The sequence below is a fragment of the Protopterus annectens genome, chromosome 1.part2 (assembly GCF_019279795.1).
Source record: "Protopterus annectens isolate FY-2018-M chromosome 1.part2, PAN1.0, whole genome shotgun sequence".
NCBI classification, from domain to species: Eukaryota; Metazoa; Chordata; order Ceratodontiformes; family Protopteridae; genus Protopterus; species Protopterus annectens.
In genome coordinates this window covers 698782787-698804142 of record NC_056727.1, presented here as the reverse complement: position 1 = coordinate 698804142, position 21356 = coordinate 698782787, and the positions used below count along the sequence as shown (strand labels likewise).

The window sequence follows — 21356 nt, the reverse complement described above, 5'->3', positions numbered from 1 at the left end:
GCTATATTAGTTGAGTCTTGCTTAATGTGTGACTGTCCAGCTTCCAAACCTCTGGCTCCTTCCAACACTTCCACTCTGACTGCTGATTGGTCAGTAGGACAATATTATTTTCTTGCTGCCTCATGAAGAAGCAGCTCAGAGGCTTCACAAGATCAGCAGCTGGAAGGAAAAGGAGTTCATATATTAATTGCAAGAGGAGCTGCAGTCGTGATAGAAGAGGAAAAAAAGATAATGGAAGATGCATAGTACTAAGGCGCTACTGGCTGGGGAGGAGGATTACACTGGCATGCATTTACATCCACCCTAAAACTGTTATTATGGAGCTTAAGAAAAGTCTGAGAGAATTAATCCTGTTTAATCAAGGAATATTATAAGTGAAGACTGGAATTTGGTTTGCAACAGTGAAGATGTCTGAGGGGCTTAGAAGGGAAAATATAACAAGGGAATGTAGATTTGAAGAAATTTGTGAATTTTTGGCGTGGGAGATGTGATTTTTTAGGACTACAAGTTCAGAGTGAATTGACATATTACTCGGATAAAAAAACTGGGCCGGGCTGGATAGATTTATCTCATAGGAACGTGCATTTACTTGAAGGTCTTGAAATGCACCCAGTAGTTTCAGATCATGCACCAATAATAACTAAAACAAATGCAAGGAAATGAAAATAAGACACTGGTGCTTTCCCACCTACCAGTTGAAAAGAGAGGGGTTTAAGAAATGGGTTGTGGAATTAATTCATGAGCTACTAGAGTAGATTTATTTTCTGAAAACGGCTAAAGACTGGGATAAAATTAAAGTGGAGTTTAAACCTAGATTGGAAGTAAAAGAAAGGGAGATATGGCTAAACGGTGGCAAGAATTTGAAGGATTGACAAATGTGAAAGTATTGTAAAATAGGGGGAATCTCTCAGAACAAGAAAAGGAGCAACTGCAGAATGCCAATTGGAAAATAAGGGATTAGCTTGATATGCACAAGTTTAGAAAGATTGCTGTTAAGCAACTGTTTTTTTGATAATTCTAGAGCACAGAAACTTCTAGCACAACTCTGGCAACAAAAAGTGGAAGTGGCAGTCGCCAAACTTAGGAAGCCTATATCAACTAATAACAAGAGGCCCTGTAGAAGTATTAGAAATATTTCAGAATTTTTATGAAAATTTGTATAAAGCAGAGAAATATGGAAATCAAGAAAAGGTACAAATGGAAATGTTTATGAAATTAAATATGCCAAAGCTGGAGGTAGATGACTCAATTACCAATAGTGAGGATAGGAAGGGATGAGAAAAAAATGGCTGCGTATAACCAATCTACAGGGAAGTCCCCAGGAATAGATGGTATTCATGTGGACATCGAAGTTAGGAGGGAAAAAAAAATGCAAGATCTGGAAGGTTTTGTTTAACAGTATGTTAAGAGAAGTACCAGCATTCTGTAAGAAGGCGGTAACTGTAATACCTAAATAGGGTAACGATCATCAGATCCAGCTTCATACAGGCCCATTTCAATACTAAACTATGATTATAAAGTTAGTCTGTAATGGCTAAAAATGGCAAAAGTAATACCAAAGTTGATATGAATCAGTGTGGTTTTATGGAGGGGAGGCAAACATTTGACACTAACAGAACATTGATAATCCAGAGCAAAGCAGATTGTAAGGATGTACCACTTTTATTGGTGGGTCTTGATGCAGAGAATACATTTGACAGAGTAGCCTGGGACTTTATGAGCAGAGCAATGGGAGCATTTGCTTTCCCTTATACAATTAGAATGTTAATTAGAAGAATATTTGACTGATTCGGGCACAAATTAAATGGGTGGGGTCCTCTCTGATAATTTCTGTTTGAGTAAAGGAGCTAAGCAGGGTTGTGAGCTTTCCCCTTTGTTGTTGGCATTGTATTTAGAACCATTGGCAAAGAATATAAGGGACTCAAATTCAAGGATATAATTGGTATGGCTGTCAGGAAAAGCTGACTGTATTTGTAGATATTTTAAACATGACAAAATCAGAAAGGGACATTACAGTATTGTGGAACATTTTAAGATCGTTTCAGATCTTCTCGGGATACAAAATTAAAGAAGCTGAAACACAGTAGTAGTAAGTTATGTACCCACACCCAAACTGGTCCAACAATATCCATATTTATGGGGACATGATAAAATTAAGTATTTAGGAGTATGGATTATAAATTATTCTGTGATGGTTGCTAAGGATATGTGGGAAGAGACTAAATAGAAAACAAAAATTGAGAATTTGTTACGTGGATGCTAAGATACAAGCCATTTAAAATGTTTAATCCCTTTAGTCTTGTACGCTTGCCGGGCATACTTTTATCAAATGGAGAAGTTGTGGATAGCAATTAAAAAGAGAGTTGAAGGATTTTATCTGGGAAGGGAAGACAGCAAGGGTCAAGTGGGATAAGCTGATTCTACCGATAGAACAAGGTGGACTAGAATTATCTAATTTGAGGGGGTATTTTAGAGCCGCACAGTTAAGGCTCTCATACAATTGCACAAGCAGAAAACTAATTCAAAAGTGGAAAGGAATGATGCTAACACAGGGAGGAAGCTCAAGAAGTAAGGAGAGATTAGGATTTTGGATGCAGACTGTTAAGGAGAACAACCAAAATAGTTGGAAATATTCTAACAAACTAGCATGAGAATGGAGAAGTTTTTGCCGATAGGGTTGACTGTGGTCAGGAGTACAGGTAATAGGCAAGAGGGGGCTGGAATTTATTGGAGAAAACTGGCAAAGGAACCAAGGTATTGGGAGCAAATAACTAGAAAGGGAAAGGTAGTAGAATGGGAAGAGGCCAATAATTAAGATTGCCTTCCCTGTCAAGGATTGATGTCAGAGTATAGGTAGAGAGAAAGAAATAGGGTCTCCTAAATGAAAGACCTGCATAGCTAGAGTTTTTAATAGAATCTAGAACAGAAGCTGCCATTAAAAAAGGACTAATTGGTAAAGCATGTAAATATTGCATGATATTTATAAGAATCAGTCAAAGTAGCTTAGAAAGGTTTGGGAAGAGAGAATGGATAAGCAGTTCACAAAGATACAATGGGGGGATATATGTATATCTCCCAAATATGCAACAAAGTATAGAAGATTTAGGATCTTTGCCTGGGAGTGTTTACATAGGTATTTTTATACCCCAAGTAGACTCCAAAGAATTTTTCCTCGGGTGGATAGCAAATGTTGGAGGTGTGACTGGCAAGAAGGTATCTGGGAAAATATTTTTTGCAAGTGTGATGAGCTGGCAGACTTTTGGGATTCCCTGCAGACCATTCTGTCGGAGATGCTGAGTGAGAAGATTGGACTGACTAGGGAGATGATTTTTTTTTTCATTATGCTATAGAATTGGAATTGGCTAGATATGCAATGGATATAAATTGCACACACCCCTGTTAAAAATGGAAGGCCTTTGTGATATAAAAAAATGACCACAGGAAATCATTTCAAACTTTTTTCCACATTTAATGTGACCTATAACCTGTACAATTCCAATTGAAAAACATCTGTTGTGGGAGAACAAAAAAAGTACAATAAGCTGGTTGCATTAGTGTGCACACCCTTAAACGAATACTTTGTTGAAGCACCTTTTGATTTAATTACAACATTCACACCTGCCATAAATTAGAGACTGTAATTAACCCCAAATAACGTTCAGCTGTCCTGGTAGGATTTTCCTGGCAATTTGCTCAGTTGCCTGCTACAGCAAAAGTCATGGTTCACAGAGGGCTTAAAAAGCATCAAAGGAATCTCATTGTTGAAAGGTATCAGTCAGGAGAGTGGTACAAAGATTTTTTCCACAGCATTGGATATACCATGGAACACAGTGAAGACAGTCGTCCAATATTTTCTCCACTTTTTGATAGTGACGTTGCAAAGAACTGGACGTCCCTCCAAAATTGATTAAAAAGCCGAGACAAACTGGTCAGGGAGGCTGCCAAGAGACCTACTGCAACACTGAAGGAGCTGCAGGAATTTCTGGCAAGTACTGATTGTGACAATCTCCCGTATTCCCCATATGTCTGGACTATGGGGTAGTGTTGCAAGACGAGCCTTTTCTTACACAGAAAAAGATCTAAATATATAAAAAATATAGATAGTGTTTGTCTCTCTCTCAGTATGTGTGTGTGTAATTTTGTGTTTTTATATATATATATATATATATGTGTGTGTGTGTGTGTATAATACACATGTACATGTATACTACACTCATCTTGTATATGGTTGTAGCTTTTATGATGCAAAAGATAATTAACTATCACCTAGTTGGCAGGGTGGGAACTTTGAATATGGAATAGTCAAACACTGATTGCATTTACACCCATAGTTTAACACTGCTAATTATCACACACACACACGACTGGAAGTGCAAGCTGATTGGCCCTGCACTTGTAATCATTAAAGCCCCCCCCCCCCCAGTTCATATGTCCAGACATACAGAAGTGTGTGCACGCTCATTTGTATAACATATGTATCTGATGTTGCTCATTTCATTATTCTGCACGCCTGGGTCTCTGATCTGATGTTTGATCCAATCCAGCACTTCAGACATCGATTCAAGGCTCGAGCGCCTACCTCTTCCAAAATCCTCTTCTGCACTCTAACCCTCTGATCTCATTTGCCGTGTTTCCTCATGGACGTGATTCATGGCTTTGAGCTGCCTTTTTCGATTTTTTGGAAATTCTTCTAAGATGAGCGTTTTTCTTTTTTTGTTAGTCATAGTTCTCTTCCTCTATCCTCCCTTCCCTTTTTCTAGCTTGTTGCTAGCGTTAGGACTTGTTAGAATTCCCTTTCTTTTCCTTAGGATCAGAAGCACTCTATTCTTAGGCATCGGAGTCCATCTTGGGAGCGGGGGCGTAATAGGCTTGCTTCAGGGACCAGGCTTGCTTCCCTGGCTAAAACTACCCATTCTTCAGCTTCCTATAGATCCTCCAAGAGCTTTTTGCCCACGAATATGGACAGGATGATGAGTTCTCTCAGGACCCGGCTAGAGATGGTTCTCTTGGCATCTCCAGCTTGCTGGGGCTCAGCAAGATCCCCAGCCACAAGGATGCCCTCTTCTCTTCTGATTCTCCCTGTTTCAGAACTCCAGGGCCTGGTTCACCCAAGGGATGTGTTGATGGGTCCGGAAATACATGCTTTGCCAGGGTCTCTGACCAACTGTATTTCATTGCCATCAGATCAGAGTGGGTCTCTGCTCCAAGAGGTCGGCACTGGGTCTTTGAGGAGGTAATCCGGTCTGGGCTTTTTGAATCAGACCCTTCCCTTGGGGGCCTTGGCCTTCAACAGCTCAGGACCAGTACTGTCTGGAAGGCTGGGACCCAGCGTTGGCTCCGCTCCTTCGTTCCAGGTGGTTTCAGTTAGCAGAGATAGGGAGGGAGTTTCCTCAAGTCCGTTGGCATTTTGGGTGGTAGACAGCATTTCTGTAGGTCTGGAGCAGTGTCTTCCCCTCTACTGGGTATGTCCCAGGCCATTACTGCCCTGAGCCCATCCAACCGTTCCAGGGTCGGTCCTCCCAAGTTAGCCTTCAGGTGTCATTGAAACCCCAGGGGTTCCCCTCTCTTCATATTCCTTTCCTGAGCCCCACACAGAGGAGGTGCCACAGAATAGAAAGTGCAAGAGGAGGCACTTGGACTTGCCCATGGAGTCCTTCACGGAGGATACAGGTTTTGATGAGGGAGATTAGTCCCCCAGGTCTCCACCTGACAATGTCTCCTTTGGCGACATTTTGGAGATGCTAAAACATATAGACAGATGGTCTTCCCATGCACTGTCTTCGGAGGAATCTGTGTTCCTGAGGGCTTTCAGGATGGGACTTCTTACTTCCTGGGTTCCCCCTTGTGGATTAACTCATTAACCTTATTTCGCACAGAGCATTGAAGGAATCTGGCGCCATGAAATGAGTCCCAAGAAGAATGACAAGTTCTTGAGCCCCTCTTCAGACAGGATCCATTTGGAGCAAAAACGTTCCAGTTGATGCCATTACGGTTGCCGCAGCCACCAAAAAGGAGCTTGCTGAACAGTGCTCCACCATCCATCTAAAATACAGGGAGTCTTGGGCAATAGACAGATAAGGAGAAGCACGTCTGTCAACCAGGTTTAGTTTGAGAGCTCTAAACTATTTAGTGCACTTTACCCACCTCCAAAGAGACTTGGTTACGGAACTAACCAATTCTCTTTCAGGGTTAATGTCCATGGAGGACCTGAAGGTCTCTCCCGAACTCACCACTCTCTCCTTTTTTGCCAACTCCTTGATGAGGTTAATCTCTCATGCTGTTGAGGGTACCTCTTTAGCTGCCAGTGCAGGCATTGCCTTGAGATGTCATGCCTGGATGCTGTTGTGTGGGTTTGCGGAACACTTTAAGGCATCTTTTATGAATGCCCCTTTCAGTGGCTCCCCGCTTTTTGGACCATCAGTCAAGGGGACTTTGACTCACAGCAGGTAGAAAGGGAAAATGCTGTCAGTGGTAGGGATCAAATTTTCTAACCCCCCCCCCCCCAAGGTCTTTTTCCAAATACCAACAGGGAAGTAAGAAACTTAGTTTCCAAAAGTCAGAGTTCCTTCCAGGACTGTCCTGAGGATTCCTCTTAGAGACCGGGGAAGAGGGTTCAATGGTAGACACCACCTTAGAGGCAGACAGGATCCTCAGAACCATAGCTTCAGGGAACCTTTCTCAGAGAAGATCTTTCATTGCTCCTGAGGGGGTTGCTCGACTGTCCTACCTTGGAGACGATTGGGGTCTGTTCTTGTTTTACCCAAACGTCTGGGCAGCCATTATCAGTGGGTGCTCAGTATCGTATCCAGGGGTTATTAAACTCCCATCTCCCAACTTCTAAGTTCCAGGAGAGTTCTCCTAGATGTTCCACCCAGTTGGAGAGAACTGGCCCAAAGTAGTTTTAAAACTTCTAAAAAAAAAAAAAAAAAAAAAGCCATCCAGGAGGTCCCAGCAGGACAAAGAGGGTCCAGAATTCTCGCTTTTTGATGCCAAAAACAACTGGGGACCTGCATCCAATTTTGAACCTCAGCAAGTTTAATGTTTGTAAAGATGTCGAGGTTCCAGATGGTCATGCTTCAGTCCATCCTGCTGCGTTTGCTCAAGTATGAGTGGACATGCTCCACAGACCTCCAGGATGCCTACTCTCACATAAGGATAGATGCTCCAGGAGGCTTCTGACCTTCCAGGTGGGAGCCAGTCATTTTCATTTCAGAGTCTTGCCCTTTGGGTTCACCACAGACCCCCCTGGTGTTTACCAAATTTGTGGTAATAGTGGCAGCTCACTTCAGACCTCAAGGATTCCAGGTTTTTCTGTACCTGAAAAAATGGCTCCTCACTCCTCCCACAAGGCATCGACTGACATTAGCAACTCAGTACCTTTTGAGACCTTCCACAAGTTAGGCAATGTGGTCAGTGTAGTCAAGTCAAAACGGACTCCTGTGGAAAGTCTGGAATTTATAGGGACCCAGCTCAACACAGTGACAGAAGTTGCCGCTTTGCCCCCTCAGAGGGTGGATTAGCTCAGGCAGCAGGTCAAGACAATTCTAGATATCCAGCCGCCACAGGCACATCTTATTCTTAAGGCTCAAGGGTCCATGTCGGTGACTATCTTCCTTGTACTGCTGACAAGGTATTACATGCGAGTACACCAGTGGATGCTAGCAGTCCAGTGTATTGTCTAATGTCTATGCCAATCCACTGACACCCATTCGCAGGCGACATCTTCAGTGGTGGCTTCTTAGAGGATCTCTGAGGCAGACCCTTTTTTCATCCCCCTTCCACAGCCACAGTGACCACGAATGCTTCCCTGCTGGAGGGCATTTTCAGGCCAGAATAGTGCCCTACAGAGACCAACTTGCACATAGAATTTCTAGAGATGAGAGCAGTCCTCCTGACTTTGCAAGCCTTTCAAGATTGCCTTCCTCCAGGAGTAGGAGCTAAAGCCTTGTATCTGTCTGTGAAGTGCTGGATTGGATCCAGTGTCTAATCAAAGACCCAGTCGTGAGGAATAATGAAATAGGATAACACAGATGCTAAGTTATGGTAAGTACAAAACATTTGATATAATAAATGTAAATAATGTGGGCAGGTATGCATATGCATCTGAGTGTGTATGTATTTAACATGGGTAAAAAAAAACTTGTGGGTGGAGGAATTCTGTCCCTCTACTCTGATATTTATGCATATTAACACTATTGGACGGCAAACATGAAATGGTAATCAGCCCAACTCTTCAACTGCAGTTCTTGCATGCAAGTTAATCCTTGGATATTTGACCAAATTTGCTGCTTCAATAAATAGTGGATTTATTTGAATGTTTGTCTAAATACACTGCCCCCATCAACACTTACAAATGTTTATAGACTGGTATATGTAGACACGTATATTGCAACTATATGTATATTAAAAGCACATCTTTTTCCACTTGTGTTCTTAAAAGTTCCTATACATAATTTTTATACTTAAACATGTTTTATCTTTATTATTTTGTCTTCACTGTGTGCGATGAGTGGTTTTGTGTTTTGCAGGGGGGGGGGGGTGAGAGGCTGTTAGATGGTTCTCTTACTAGTGAAGAAAACTAATGTAGTAAATGTAGATATATTCCTAAAACACATTTAGGAAGTGCTTCCAACCTGATGACTGATCTGCAGAGTGTACTGCGAGTAAAATTTTTTTTTAATGAAATTGTTTTTATTGCTACACAACATTGATCAGAAACTGCAGAGGTAGGGATTTCTGAACACTATATAAAGGTTTGACTTTTTATTGCATTTTCAGACTCCTGGTGGTAAAACAGCTGTTCGTGGAGGAAAGTGCAAGTACACTGCTGTACTTAATATGCTTTGCTATAAGAAAGGAGCTTCTGTGAAATATAATCTGATTTCTACAAGTGGTCCACCTCATAAACCAACGTAAGTAGTGTGTTTGCCATGCATGCCTGTAACCTCCTTGTTTTAACAAGGCTGGTTTTATGTATTAGCAAGCAACAGTTTCAAATCAATTCCCTAAAACCATGTTTGGGTAACTTCCTTAATGATGCATTTTATCAGTTACCTGAAACAAGACTTATTACAGCCTATTTCAGGATTTATTTGTGAACAAAAAAAAGGTTGCCTGGAAGAAATTTTGAAGGATTGGTTAATTAAACTGCACTCTTTTTCTCTTGCTAGGTTTTGTTAATTTGTTCAGCAATCTCTATTTTGGTACTGAAATGTTAATTCCAAGAAGTCACCGACAGAACTAGTGCAGAATTTGTTTGACTAGTAAGAAAATTTTATGAATGCTGTATAGTAATTGTAGTTGTTCAAGAAGGTGATTTGGTATGTGGAGAAGGAAACAGTTTTCAAATGGAGCATTTTATTCCTCGTTACTCTAGTGTTGCCCAAGCTTTACCAGTAGCCTTTATCCACACTTTGATCAATGTTAGCTCTACTAGGCCAATGGCTTCTTTTCAGAGAAGACCCCAGGTGGTATACATATATATATATATATATATATATATATATATATATATATATATATATATATATATATATATATATACATACTAGACATACTAGGGGAAATTTGTCTAGGGCATTGGTAAACTTGCCCTACTCTTTTCAATAAGTGACATGGGAGGTTTTACAGTTTAATTTTTAAAACTTTTATACTACTGTCCCTTAGTTATAAATTTCCTGCTGTCTTTCTATCGTACAGTTTTTCTGTACCTCTTAGATACTATTGTTAGTATCTTTCCTTTTATGATGATGTAGTATTATTACCATTGTTGGCATTCCTCAACCCTTTTTTCTCTTTTCTAGTTTTTCCCTGCTTAAACGAGCTTTTCATTTTGTCTTAAGATTTTGTTAAAGATGGCAGATAAACCAGCAGGTTTTAAAGTACTGTGGGCACAAGCTGCCAATTTCTGATGCCCACACGCTGTCTACTGTTTGGGTCTCCTCTATTTTTACAAGAGGATTGTTCAGTTTGTCATCGTTTTAAACCTTCATCCTGTGGGGAAGCTATATCAGAGGGTGCTTCTTATTTTAATTTTTGTAGTCGTTGATTTAAAGGAAGACTATCATTCTCTCCAAAACCATCTTCCTGCTCCTTGAGTTCAGACTGCAGGGAAGGGGTCTCATAAGGATCCTTTCTCAACCCCGGATCCAAAAAGGCGAAATTTCATAATTCTGCTAAGGAAAGTTTTTTGGATCTGCTGAAGTCAGAGCCATTGGATCTCATGCCATCACATCCAGTGCTTTCTGATTCTGACCTTCAGTCTACCAGATATCTATCCAGGACTAGGTACTCTGTCACTAGATCCGGTTCCTGACAGAGTACCTTCTCCATTCCCAGAAAGACCCCAGGTCTCCATCCATGTACCAGAAGATGATGTGGAGAGACTGGTGTAGAGTTTCTTGGCGCAGAGCCAGGCTGGTGTTCCTTCGGCTCCTACCCTACTGGGTAAGGAGATCCGCAAGTCCTACTACTCCTCCATTACAAATTCCTCCTCTGACTGCTGTAGCTTCAGATTTTTTGGATCCGAGTCATCTAGATCTGTCTGGCTCAGATCTGAGGATAACTTTATCCTCTGATCCAAGATCTCTGTGGGCTTTGGTTCCATCGGATCCGGAGAGGTCCTGGAGCCTTAGTTTACCTGTCTGATCTGAGGTGCTGCATTCAGCTATGAAGCTTTCAGAGCGGTCTGTGTACTTTGGAGCCCCGCCACTGTATAGATCTGATCCAGCTTACACCTTGGGGGTTGTGGCCTCTAAGCAGGGGAGACCTACAATTCAGAAGCTTGTCTTCTCTGATTCGATGGGGACTCTCTCTCTTTGAGCCTCTGTGCCTTCCTAGGCTGTGAAGAGTATTTTTTGCTTCGGCAGTGCTGATTGATCCTTCCCCCTTGAATCCCAAGTCCTCTGCCATGATGTCTCAGCACTCGAGCTTCACCATCTCCTTCCACAGAGACCGTCGGTACCAAAACCCCAGGCTGCCACCCATGGAATTGTAATCTCTTCTGATACCGCTTCAAAGCACCCCACTGAGGAGGTTCCTAAGAAGATGTGCAAGAGGAAACTGACTCCCTGGCAGAGTCCATCACTGAAGGTACAGATTTTGATAGACAAAGGGACCTCACAATCACCTCCAGAAGATGTCTCCTTTGGAGACATCCTGGAAATCCTTGAGCAGAGAGGTAGTTGGACATCCAATAACCCTAAGTCTGAGGAATCTGCTCTCTTGGAAGCATTTGGTAGTGGATCTCACCATCCTGTTTGATTTTGCCTTCTGATGAGCTCATTGACTTGATCTCATGGCAGGCGTGGAAGGGTTCTGACACTGTAGAGCCCATTCCTTGCAGACCAGGTAGGGATAATGTGGCACCACTGGGAGACAGTTTTGGGGGAAGGGAGTTTCTGTTGATGTCATGGTCATTGCGGAGGCCATCAAGAAGGAACGAGCTGAGGAAAGTACCACTGTGCCCCCCCCGACAAGGAGTCATGGTGGATGGACAGAGGGATTTGATCAAGGAGTTATCAAATACCATCTCGGGTGCTATTTGAAGTTCAGGCATCTTGTTACTTCTCATATGATGACCCTACAGTCCATATTCAATTCATCCATGAATCTGATCTTGCATGTATTGGAAGGAACCTCAAGGGAAGTGGGTTCAGGTGTTATCCATAAGGAGACATGCTTGGATGATGAGTTTGTGGAGCCTTTCAAGTCTTTCGTCAATGCTGCTTTTGACAGAACGCCTTAGGGTAAAAGGCGCTCTGTCCAGGTGTGAAAAGGATGGAAAGACCTTGTCTATTGTGGGTGTGTGTTTTTAGACTCCTCAAAGAACCTTTTCCAGGAACCAACTAGGCAGTCGAAAAATGTTTCAAGAAGTCTCAGGGTCCTTTTCAAGACACGCATGGAAGAGGTCCCCCTCCAGCGGCAGAGGATGGAACTCTAATGGACGAAGCTGCCCTTGTGGCAGAGGCGGCCTACAAAACTAAGGGTCCAGAGAATCATTCTTTGAACCTGCCAGCACTCCTGAAAGGAGGCTTGATTGTCCACCTCTGGAAACAGTCGAGAGATGCTTTTTCCTGCATCAGAGAACCTGGCTAGATATAACAAAAGATACTTGGGTGCAGAGGATTATTTCTAGAGGCTATATTGAACCCTTTCCCTTTCTTCCCCAATCCCACAGAAAATCCTAGTCAGTGGGAACAAGCAGCAATTCAAATACAAAAGCAGCTAGAAAGTCATCCAAGAGGCCCTGGCATACCTGATAAAATCTGGAGCTTACTTAAGGTTATTTCTGGTGCTAAAGAAAGCAGGGGACTGGAGACCAACCATGGATCTCTCCAAAATAAACCAGACAGTTCAAAAGAACCAAGTTACAAATGGCCATGATTCGGTCCATTCTTTGCTTTCTGGGCATGGGCAACTAGATGTGCTGTATTAGACCCTCAAGATTGATACTATCAAAAAGATGAACAGATGGTCCAGAAGGTACTTGCGCTTCTGACTGGGAGCCAGTCATCAATTCAGAGCACTGCCTTTGGTCTCACCACAGCCTCCAGGGTGTTATGCCAAGTGCATGGCAGTAGTAGCAGCTCAGCTGAGACTACAAGGATTCTGAGTGTTTCCATATCTAGACTGGCTCATTACCGTTGTGACCAGGCATCAACTCATATGTGCAAGAGACCAGGTTCTCCAGACTTGCTGTCGTTTGGGGATAGCCATAAACTAAGGCAAATCCCATAGGAGCAATTTTCAATACAAAGACAACCATTGTTTCCCTTCCATTAGTGAGTGTTGAGACCATAAGACTTTAAGTCAAAAGATAGTCTGCAGCACCTCAATTTCAGCCCGACTGGTTTTTAGTCTCTGGTCAGTTCTTTATTAACCTATGAAGTACAAGATAAGATCTGAAATGATGATGGATTCATTCAGACCAGGTTCTACAAGGTCATTCTTTCAAAACTCCCCCCCCCCCCCAAGCTCAAGACCATAGTGACCGCAGATGGTTTCCAGCTAGGGTGGGGTATTATGTGGAGAAGACTGTCCAAGGCACCTGCTCCCCCAAGGAGGCCAGATTGCATATAAAAGTCTTAGATGAGAGCAGTGCTGGTGGCTTTGCAGGCATTTCCGACTGCTGTCCCTTTAGGGACCATTGCTGTACAGTTGGACAACAAGTCAGTCTTCTGGTACATCAACAAGCAGGGAGGAACCAAATCCTACCCATTGTGTCTCGGAGCTCTGAGTTTGGCAGTGGACAGTCTCTTCCAACCACTGTCTTAGCATGCACATTCCAAGGAAATCCAATGAAATAGCAGAGAAATTGAGCAAGTGCATTCTTCTACTTCACAGATGGTTCTTCAACAAAAAGATTGTGAATACAGTCTTCGACAGTGGGCCAGCCTTGCTGCAATTTATTTGCGTCCCCCCTGAACATCAAATGCAGCAGATACTTTGCCCAAATTTCCCTATGGGGGAATCCCTGAGGGATGCTCTACTTCATGATTGGCCCCCTGGTGTCCTTCCACTCCATTAATTCCCATATTTCTTAAAGTTGCCAGGTTGAAGACAAAGGTCCTCCTCTTGGCCCCTTATTGGACTCACCAAATTCGGTTTCCCATCCTTTGGCCTCACCTGATTCAACCACCTTGGTTTCTGGATCCAACTCTGGACTTCTTGTCTCACCCAACAGGTATGATACTTCTAAAAATAATGAATCTGAGTCTGGCTGCCTGGTTCCTCCAATTCCATTAATAGCCAGACAACAATGCTGTCTTCTCTTGTCCATCATATTCTTTTGTCCTCCAATAAACCTTCCACCAGAAAACTGTAATTAAACAAATGGAAGAGACTTGATTTTTGGGCTCAAAAACATAATGTTAAACCTTTCTCAGCTCCCATTCATAATATCTTAGATTTACTAGTGCATCTGTTTGAAGAGGGAGCTAGTTCTTCTACTGTTGAAATGTGGTTAGCGGTGATTTCCAATTGTCATACTGGAATAGATGGTTCTTCTGTAGTGTCCCATAAGTTGGGCAAAGTCTTGTTAAAAGGCATTCTACTCTTAAGACCTCATTTTAAAGATCCTATCTCCCTTTGGGGCCAAAACCTTGTGCTGCAGTCTCTTAAACTGCCCCCTTTTGAACTTTGGCTTCATGCAAACTCCAGTATCTTTCATGGAAGACAATTTTTTTAGTGGCCATTACCTCTGCCAAGAGAATTCTGAGATCCAAGTATTGTGTTTGAAACATCCATACTTGATTTTACATAAAGACAGAGTTATTTTACATGCCAACCCATCTTTTCTTCCAAAAGTGGTGTCAGAATCCAATATAAATTAGTCCTATTAATTTGCCAGTATTCTTTCCCAAATTTTCAAACTAGAGAGAATACGTATTAATTGCATTTATTGGATATTCATAGACAGTTGCAGTTTTACTTGCGCAAGACAAAAAACATCAGAAAACTCTGGTCAGGTATTTGCTTCATATGCAGAACCAACATTGGGTAAACCAGCTACCAAAATTACTCTATCCAGATGGATAACAAATTGCATTTCTTTTGCGTATAAATCATTCGCATTGCTGTAACAAAACCTGTTCAAGCCCATGCCACCAGATCCATGGCAACTTCCTCAGTTTTTCAATCCAGAGTGTCCATGGATGAAGTTTGTGTGGCAGCTACTTGGGCAATTTCGCATACCTTCATTACTCACTGCAAATTAGATCTGGTCTCCAGAGGAAGGATATCTTTTTGGTTCTGTAGTGCTCAAGTATATCCTTCCTGGAGCCTGAAAGAATAAGTGCTTAGTGTACATCTGTTTGTTTTTTAGGTAAGCTCCAGATAAACCTTCTCCATAGCAAATTCCATCTTTTACTTTCTACAAAGGCATCAAACAAGATCTGAGGTAATTGGAGGTGGCGCATTGAGTAAGGGAGAAAGCTCTAAGAGTTTTTGGTTACCATAAGCTTTAACAACGACAGTCTGATCCGAGGGATTGGATCCGAACCAATCAGTTGAAGAATGAAAATGGACAACACAGATGGAATGTTATGGTAAGTACATAACTTCTTTTTTTCCCTACCATTTCATTCAAAGTACTGTATAGGGAAGTTTTAAAACGTGGTAGTTCATTGTTTTGTTTTATCTTTTATATTTCAAAAATATTTAAACTGTTTCAGAATTTTCCACAATACCAGTGTCTTTATTTTTTTTTTTTTATTCACCAATTACACAGTCAAATCTTGAAATTATCCATTCATTTTCTTGTTAGAAATAAGGTTAACAAGATTACCATACTAGTTGTATTCTTTTATGTGTGAATATAAAATGAGTAACAAAGGAGGGAAGTGGACATCCCTGCCTGGTTCTTTTTTTCACGCACAGCTTGTCAGAGAGGAACCCCCCCCCCCCGCCTTAATTCCTGCTTCTGATCTTTTACATTTTATCCTTAACAGTATTGTCAGGCAGTGCATATGCTATTATTGCCCTGATCATAAAATCTCACTGGACCTTATCAGAAGGGTTTCTCTGCATCAAGACTAACTGATGTAGTATTTTTACACTTTTACTTCCCCTCTGAATCATCATCAATGTCCTTCATTTGATCACTGTTGCAGTATGCTCACTAGTAGGAATATTCTTACAAGGATACTGCACTACTTGTCAATATACTAAAGCTTGGGCACCACCTTGTGCCTTGTGTGCAAGTTTGGAAGGTAAGTATTTGCACAGTTTCTTAGAACTTTCTTCCTACCAGCTCGATGAGAGAAACAAAGTCTCTTAATCTGTTTTAAAACTTCAAAGGTGCCAAAATGAGCAAGTAGCTGCAGCATAAGCCCAGCACATGAAACAAAATGCTCACAAAGAGTATATTACTCCAGTCACTTGAGTGCTTTCTTCCCCAGTATACACCTCTGGGACTTCCTCAGAACAAGAAACAGAAGAAATTACATTGCTCCAGGTCAACACCCTTTATATGCAATGAAATCATCAACTAATCAGTTATTCTCCCACAATTTTAAAAACATAAATGCTAAAACACTAAAAACCTTTGTACTTTAAATATGCACACACAAAACTTTAGAAAATGTTAAATTGTACGTTGTGTAAAAATATATTATACAAAATACAATAAAAATTCAGATGTTTAAAGCTTTTTCTTAAAACAGGAACCAGGGAAATGTGGTCATTTAACCCTGGTTCAACAGTGGCATTTAATCTAATAATCCAATAAAACTCTAAGATCAACCTGAATTTCCCACCAACCACCTCTAAAATTCCGTGGGACAACTTCAAAAATGCCAAACTTAAATCTTGTATCTCCCTCGCATGCTAGTGTGTGCCTATACAATGCATTATTTACATTCCCCTTATTAATGGCATAAAGATGTTCATACAGTCTGGTCTTACAATTCCTTTCTGTTTTGCCAATATAATATGAACATGTTTGGGAAACTGAAATATAAATAACACTTCTCGTGTTACAATTATTGTGTAGAGGAATGCCCCTACCATGCCCAGCTATCGGGGCCAAATCACTATCTAAAATGTAGGGGCATTGATTGCAACTACCACATTTAGTAGTTTTTTTTATTAACAGTTTTGTTAAAAGTGTGCTCTGGCAAATATTTAAAGTTCCTCCCAGCTTTGTATGTAAAGCTTAGTGTCTCACAGAGTATGAAAAATGTCAGTTTCCTTTGAATATATGCCAATTCTTTATAATGTCCCTCAATTCACGTTCACCTAAACCATAAGGGATGACCATACTAGTGTCAAAATTGACCCTGTAAGTATGTTGACTACCCATTTTTTGAATGGTCACACCACTTCCCAATAAGGGCTTATATTTTGAAGCGCATCCTTCCATCATTCCTTTTGCTACTTCTTCAAGAAGTCCTTTTGGGTATCCCCTTACCCTAAACATTTCTGTTATGTTAGAAACTTTTTCCAAGAAGGTGTCCTATGTAGAACACATTCTTGCAGCCCTTACCAGCTGCACCTTGTAGAGGTTTCTCTTCATATGAAAGGGGTGACTACTCTGAAAATCAAGGTAGCTGTTGGAGGTGCCTTTCCGAAATATTCTAGAGGCAAATTTTTTGTTGGACGTGTCCTTAGAAATCACATCCAAATATCTATTTTTTCACTAGAATGTTTGGCTGTAAATTTAAAAAATACACATCTGATTGTGGTCCAAAAACCCATCAAGGTCCACATTTGAATCATTCCATAAAATACATCATCCAAAAAGCGATAATAGGTACACCATAAAGGTTTAAAAGCACTTGTAAAGATGCATTTCTTTTCCCATGCATATAAAACCAAATTGGTGTAACTGAGGGCACATGTTGCCTCCATTGCTACCCCTTGTGTTTGCGTATAGTATTTGCCCTCAAATGTAAAATGGAATGTGGTCCATAACAGCCATCAAAAAATTCAGCATAGTATCAGAAAATGTGGTGAGTTCTCTAACTGCTTCATAGAATAAATCTAAACCCTCCTTGTGGGGGATGGAAGTGAAAAAGTTCACTATATCAGCGTTGGAAACAAATAACGCCATCATTCTACCAAGACTCATTAAATTTAGACAGAAATTGGGGGAAAAATGTAAAAAAAATAAAAAATGTACAATAAGCTGCATAAGTGTGCGTACCCTTAAACTAATACTTTGTTGAAGCACCTTTTGATTTAATTACAGCATTCAGTCTTATCAGCATGGCACATCTTGACCTGGCAATATTTGCCCACTCTTCCTAGCAAAAGAGCTCCAAATCTATCATATTGCAAGGGCATCACTTGTGCATAGCCCTCTTCAGGTCACCCCACAGATTTTCTATTTGATTTAGATTTGGACTGTGGCTGGGCCATTCCAAAACTTTCTTCTGGTGAAGCCATTCTGTGTTGATTTAGATGTATGCTTGGGGTCATTGTGTTGAAAGGTGAAATTCCTCTTAATCTTCAGCTTTCTAGCAGATGCCTGAAGGTTTTGGGCCATAAGTGACTGGTATTTGGAACTGTTCATAATTCCCTCCACCTTGACTAAAGCCCCAGTTCCAGCTGAAGAAAAGCAACCCCAAAGCATGATACTGCTACCACCATGCTTCACCGTGGGGATGATGTTCTATTGGTGATAGGAAGTGTTTTTTGTGCCAAATGTACCTTTTGGAATTGTGGTCAAAAGGTTCAACTTTGGTCTCATCAGACCATAACACATTTTCCCGCATGCTTTTGGGAAACTTTATGTATTGTTTGCAAATTTTAGCTAGGCCTTGATGTTTTTCTGTGTAATAAAAGGCTTCCGTCTTGCAACTCTACCCCATAGTCCAGACATATGGAGAATAAGGGAGATTGTTGTCACATATAGTACATGACCAGTATTTGACAGAAATTCATGCAGCTCCTTCAGTGTTGCTGTAGGTCTCTTGGCAGCCTCCCTGACCAGTTTTCGTCTAGTCTTTTCGTCAATTTTGGAGGGATGTCCAGTTCTTTGCAACGTCACTGTTGTCCCATATTTCTCCACTTTTTTTGATGACTTTTTTCACTGTGTTCCATGGTATATCCAATGCAGTGGACTGATACTTTCAACAATGAAATCCCCTTGATATTTGGTAAGCTCATTGCGAACTGTGGCTTTTGCTGTAGCAGGCACCTGAGTAAATATCAGAAAATCCTACTAGGACAGACTAACTTTATTTGGGATTAGTCAGAGTCTCTAATTGATGGCACATGTGTACCCAAGAAGACTGAATGCTGTAATTTAAATCAAAAGGTGCTTCAACAAAGTATTAGTTTAAGGGTGAACACGCTTATGCAACCAGCTTATTGTACATTTTTTATTTTTTGTATTTTCCCCTAACAGATTTGTTTTTCAATTGAATTGTGCAGGTTATAGGTCACATTAAAGGTGGGAAAAGTTTTGAAATGATTTATTGTGGCCTCATTTTTTTATATCACAAAAACCTGGCATTTTAACGGGGGGGGGGGTGCTTTTTATATCCACTGTATTTGAGTGGTCCGAGGAACTTTAGTGTGTGGGTTCCTCTCTCAGAATTTCTGCTTGAGCAAAGGAATCGGGCAGGTGTGCTCTTTCACCTTTTATTTGCATTATTTTTAGAACCATTGGCAAAGAAAATAAGGAACTTTGAAACTGAAGGATATAATTGGTATGGTAATATATCAAAGCTGGCTGTATTTGCAGGTGCTATATTGTACACCTGATAAAATGAGAAAAAGGACATTACAGTGCTTTGGAACATTTTATGACTGTTTCACATCTTTTCAGGATAAAAATGAATGAAACTAAAACAAAGGCAATTAGCTGTACCCCCACACACACTAGTTCAGCAATATCCATATTTATGGGGACGTGATAAAATCAAGTATTTAGGAGTATGGATTAAAACTGATACCGATGTGGCAACTTAAGGATATGTGTGACGAGACTAAACAGAATACAATACAAAAACTGAGAAATTGAAAGCGCTGTTGTATGGGTGTGGATAGTTAAGATACAAGCCATTAAAATGTTTAGGCCCCTTTGATCTTGTACACAATCAGAGGAGAAGTTGTGGATTGCAATTGGAGTTGAAGGATTTTATGTGAGGGGGGAAGACCGTCAAGTGGGTAGGTTAATTTTTGCAGTAGAACAACATGGAATGGGATTACTCAATTTGAAAGGTGTTTCAGAATTACACAGTTAAGGCTGAATTCTAGGTTTCCGCTTAAGCTACGTATGGCAAAGTGGAAAGTGATGATAAAACAGGGGGAAGATCAAGAAGCACGGAGAGGCTGGGATTTTTGGATGCAGAGCTTTGATTATTGTTCTCCGTATACAGAATGTTGTATTCAAAAGGTAGCAGAAGGTATTCTAAGAACTAATCCAACATGGGGAATGGAGATAGATTCTGCCGATAGGGTTAATTGCAGTTAGGAATAGAGATAATAGGATGCTGAAATTCATTGGAGAAAACTGGGAAAGGAAGCAAGGTATTTGGAGTAAATAACTAGAGGGGGAAAGGTAACAGAATGGGTTGATGCCAAGAATTTATTTGGACTGCAAGTTAGAGATTGCCTTCCCTACCAAGGATTGATATCAGAGTATAGGCTAGGAGATGGAAATAGGGGAGTCCTAAATGAAAGATCAGCACTGGTAGAATTTTTAGTAGACTCTAGAACAGAAGATGCTGTTAAAGGAATAATTAGTAGAGCATATAAAATATTGCATGGTAATTGAGAATCCGAGGAGGTTAGAAAGGATTGGGAAGAGAAGATGGATAAGCAATTCCCAAAGAAACAAGGGGGGGGGTTATAGGTTTCCCAATTATGCAAAAAAAAATCAGGAGGATTTAGGATTTTTGCTTGGAAATGTTTACATAAATTTTTTTCATACCCCAAGTAGACTTCAGAGAATGTTTTCTTGGGTAGACAGCAAGTGTTGGAAGTGTGATGGGGAAGAAAGCGGTAATTGGGAACATCTTTTCTGGGAGTGTAAAGATTTCCTGCAGACAGTTGTCAGATGCTGTGTGAGCAAATTCGTTTAACTAGGGAAATGATTTCTCTGAGCTTTGATATAGAATCGGAATTGCCTGGATGTAGTAAGGCCTTCTGGTGTCTAATTATGGTGGCTGCCAAAAAAGCTATTACTAGAAAATGGAAATATGTCTAAACCAACTGTAGTAGAAGTAGTGAATGTAGAAACGGAGATAAACACCTGGAATTGGGATCTTTAGAAAAGGATAATAGCAAGTTACATAGGAAAAAATGGAATTGTGGTAATACAAGGGAGGAATGAGGTTTAAAGGGACAATCCCAGGGATTTTTTGTTTTGATTCAGCCTTTGTTTACACTTCAGGTTTGCCTTTTTGAGCATGCTCACCTTTGGCTGAGGGGGGTGGTGGAAGATTGCCTGCAGGAAGTTTCTTAGGCGTTAGCTGCATTCCATCTCAAATTGCAGTTGTACTCACAACAGCCCTCCCTGTGAGCCATTCATTAGTTTAATCTGTGCATTTTATCCATTGAGAAAATGGGCCTTTCAGACATTTCATGACCTAACTGCTGCTGCTACTTTAGAAAGCACAGTTGTAATGCAATGCTTTTAAAGGGGCATTATTTTGTTTCTAAAATTTGTTGCATGCTGGAGTACTTTGCTTACCTTTTAGTGCAGTATAGTGTTTACACAGAGGCAGGATTTTCAGAGAAGCTTATTAGGATACTGCGGGACAGATGTCACAAACTTCAGTGTGAGATAGTTATTATACCATGACCCCCCCCCCCCCAAACGTGCATGCTGATTGGCCAGCGTGCACATTGTAAATCGAGTTATATTAATGGAAAAAGGTCCGGTCGCCCGGACTTTTTTCCATTAG

At 40.9% G+C, this 21356-nt stretch overlaps 1 protein-coding gene across 1 annotated transcript in view; it reads left to right on the top strand.

Annotated features, from left to right (window-relative positions):
* The window catches only part of LOC122790858, a 1163840-nt gene that overhangs the window by 212120 nt on the left and 930364 nt on the right, over positions 1-21356 (top strand). The window contains exon 5 of the mRNA XM_044058512.1: positions 8779-8912. Coding sequence (XP_043914447.1) covers positions 8779-8912 — 134 coding nt within the window. The remainder of the gene's footprint in view (positions 1-8778; positions 8913-21356) is intronic.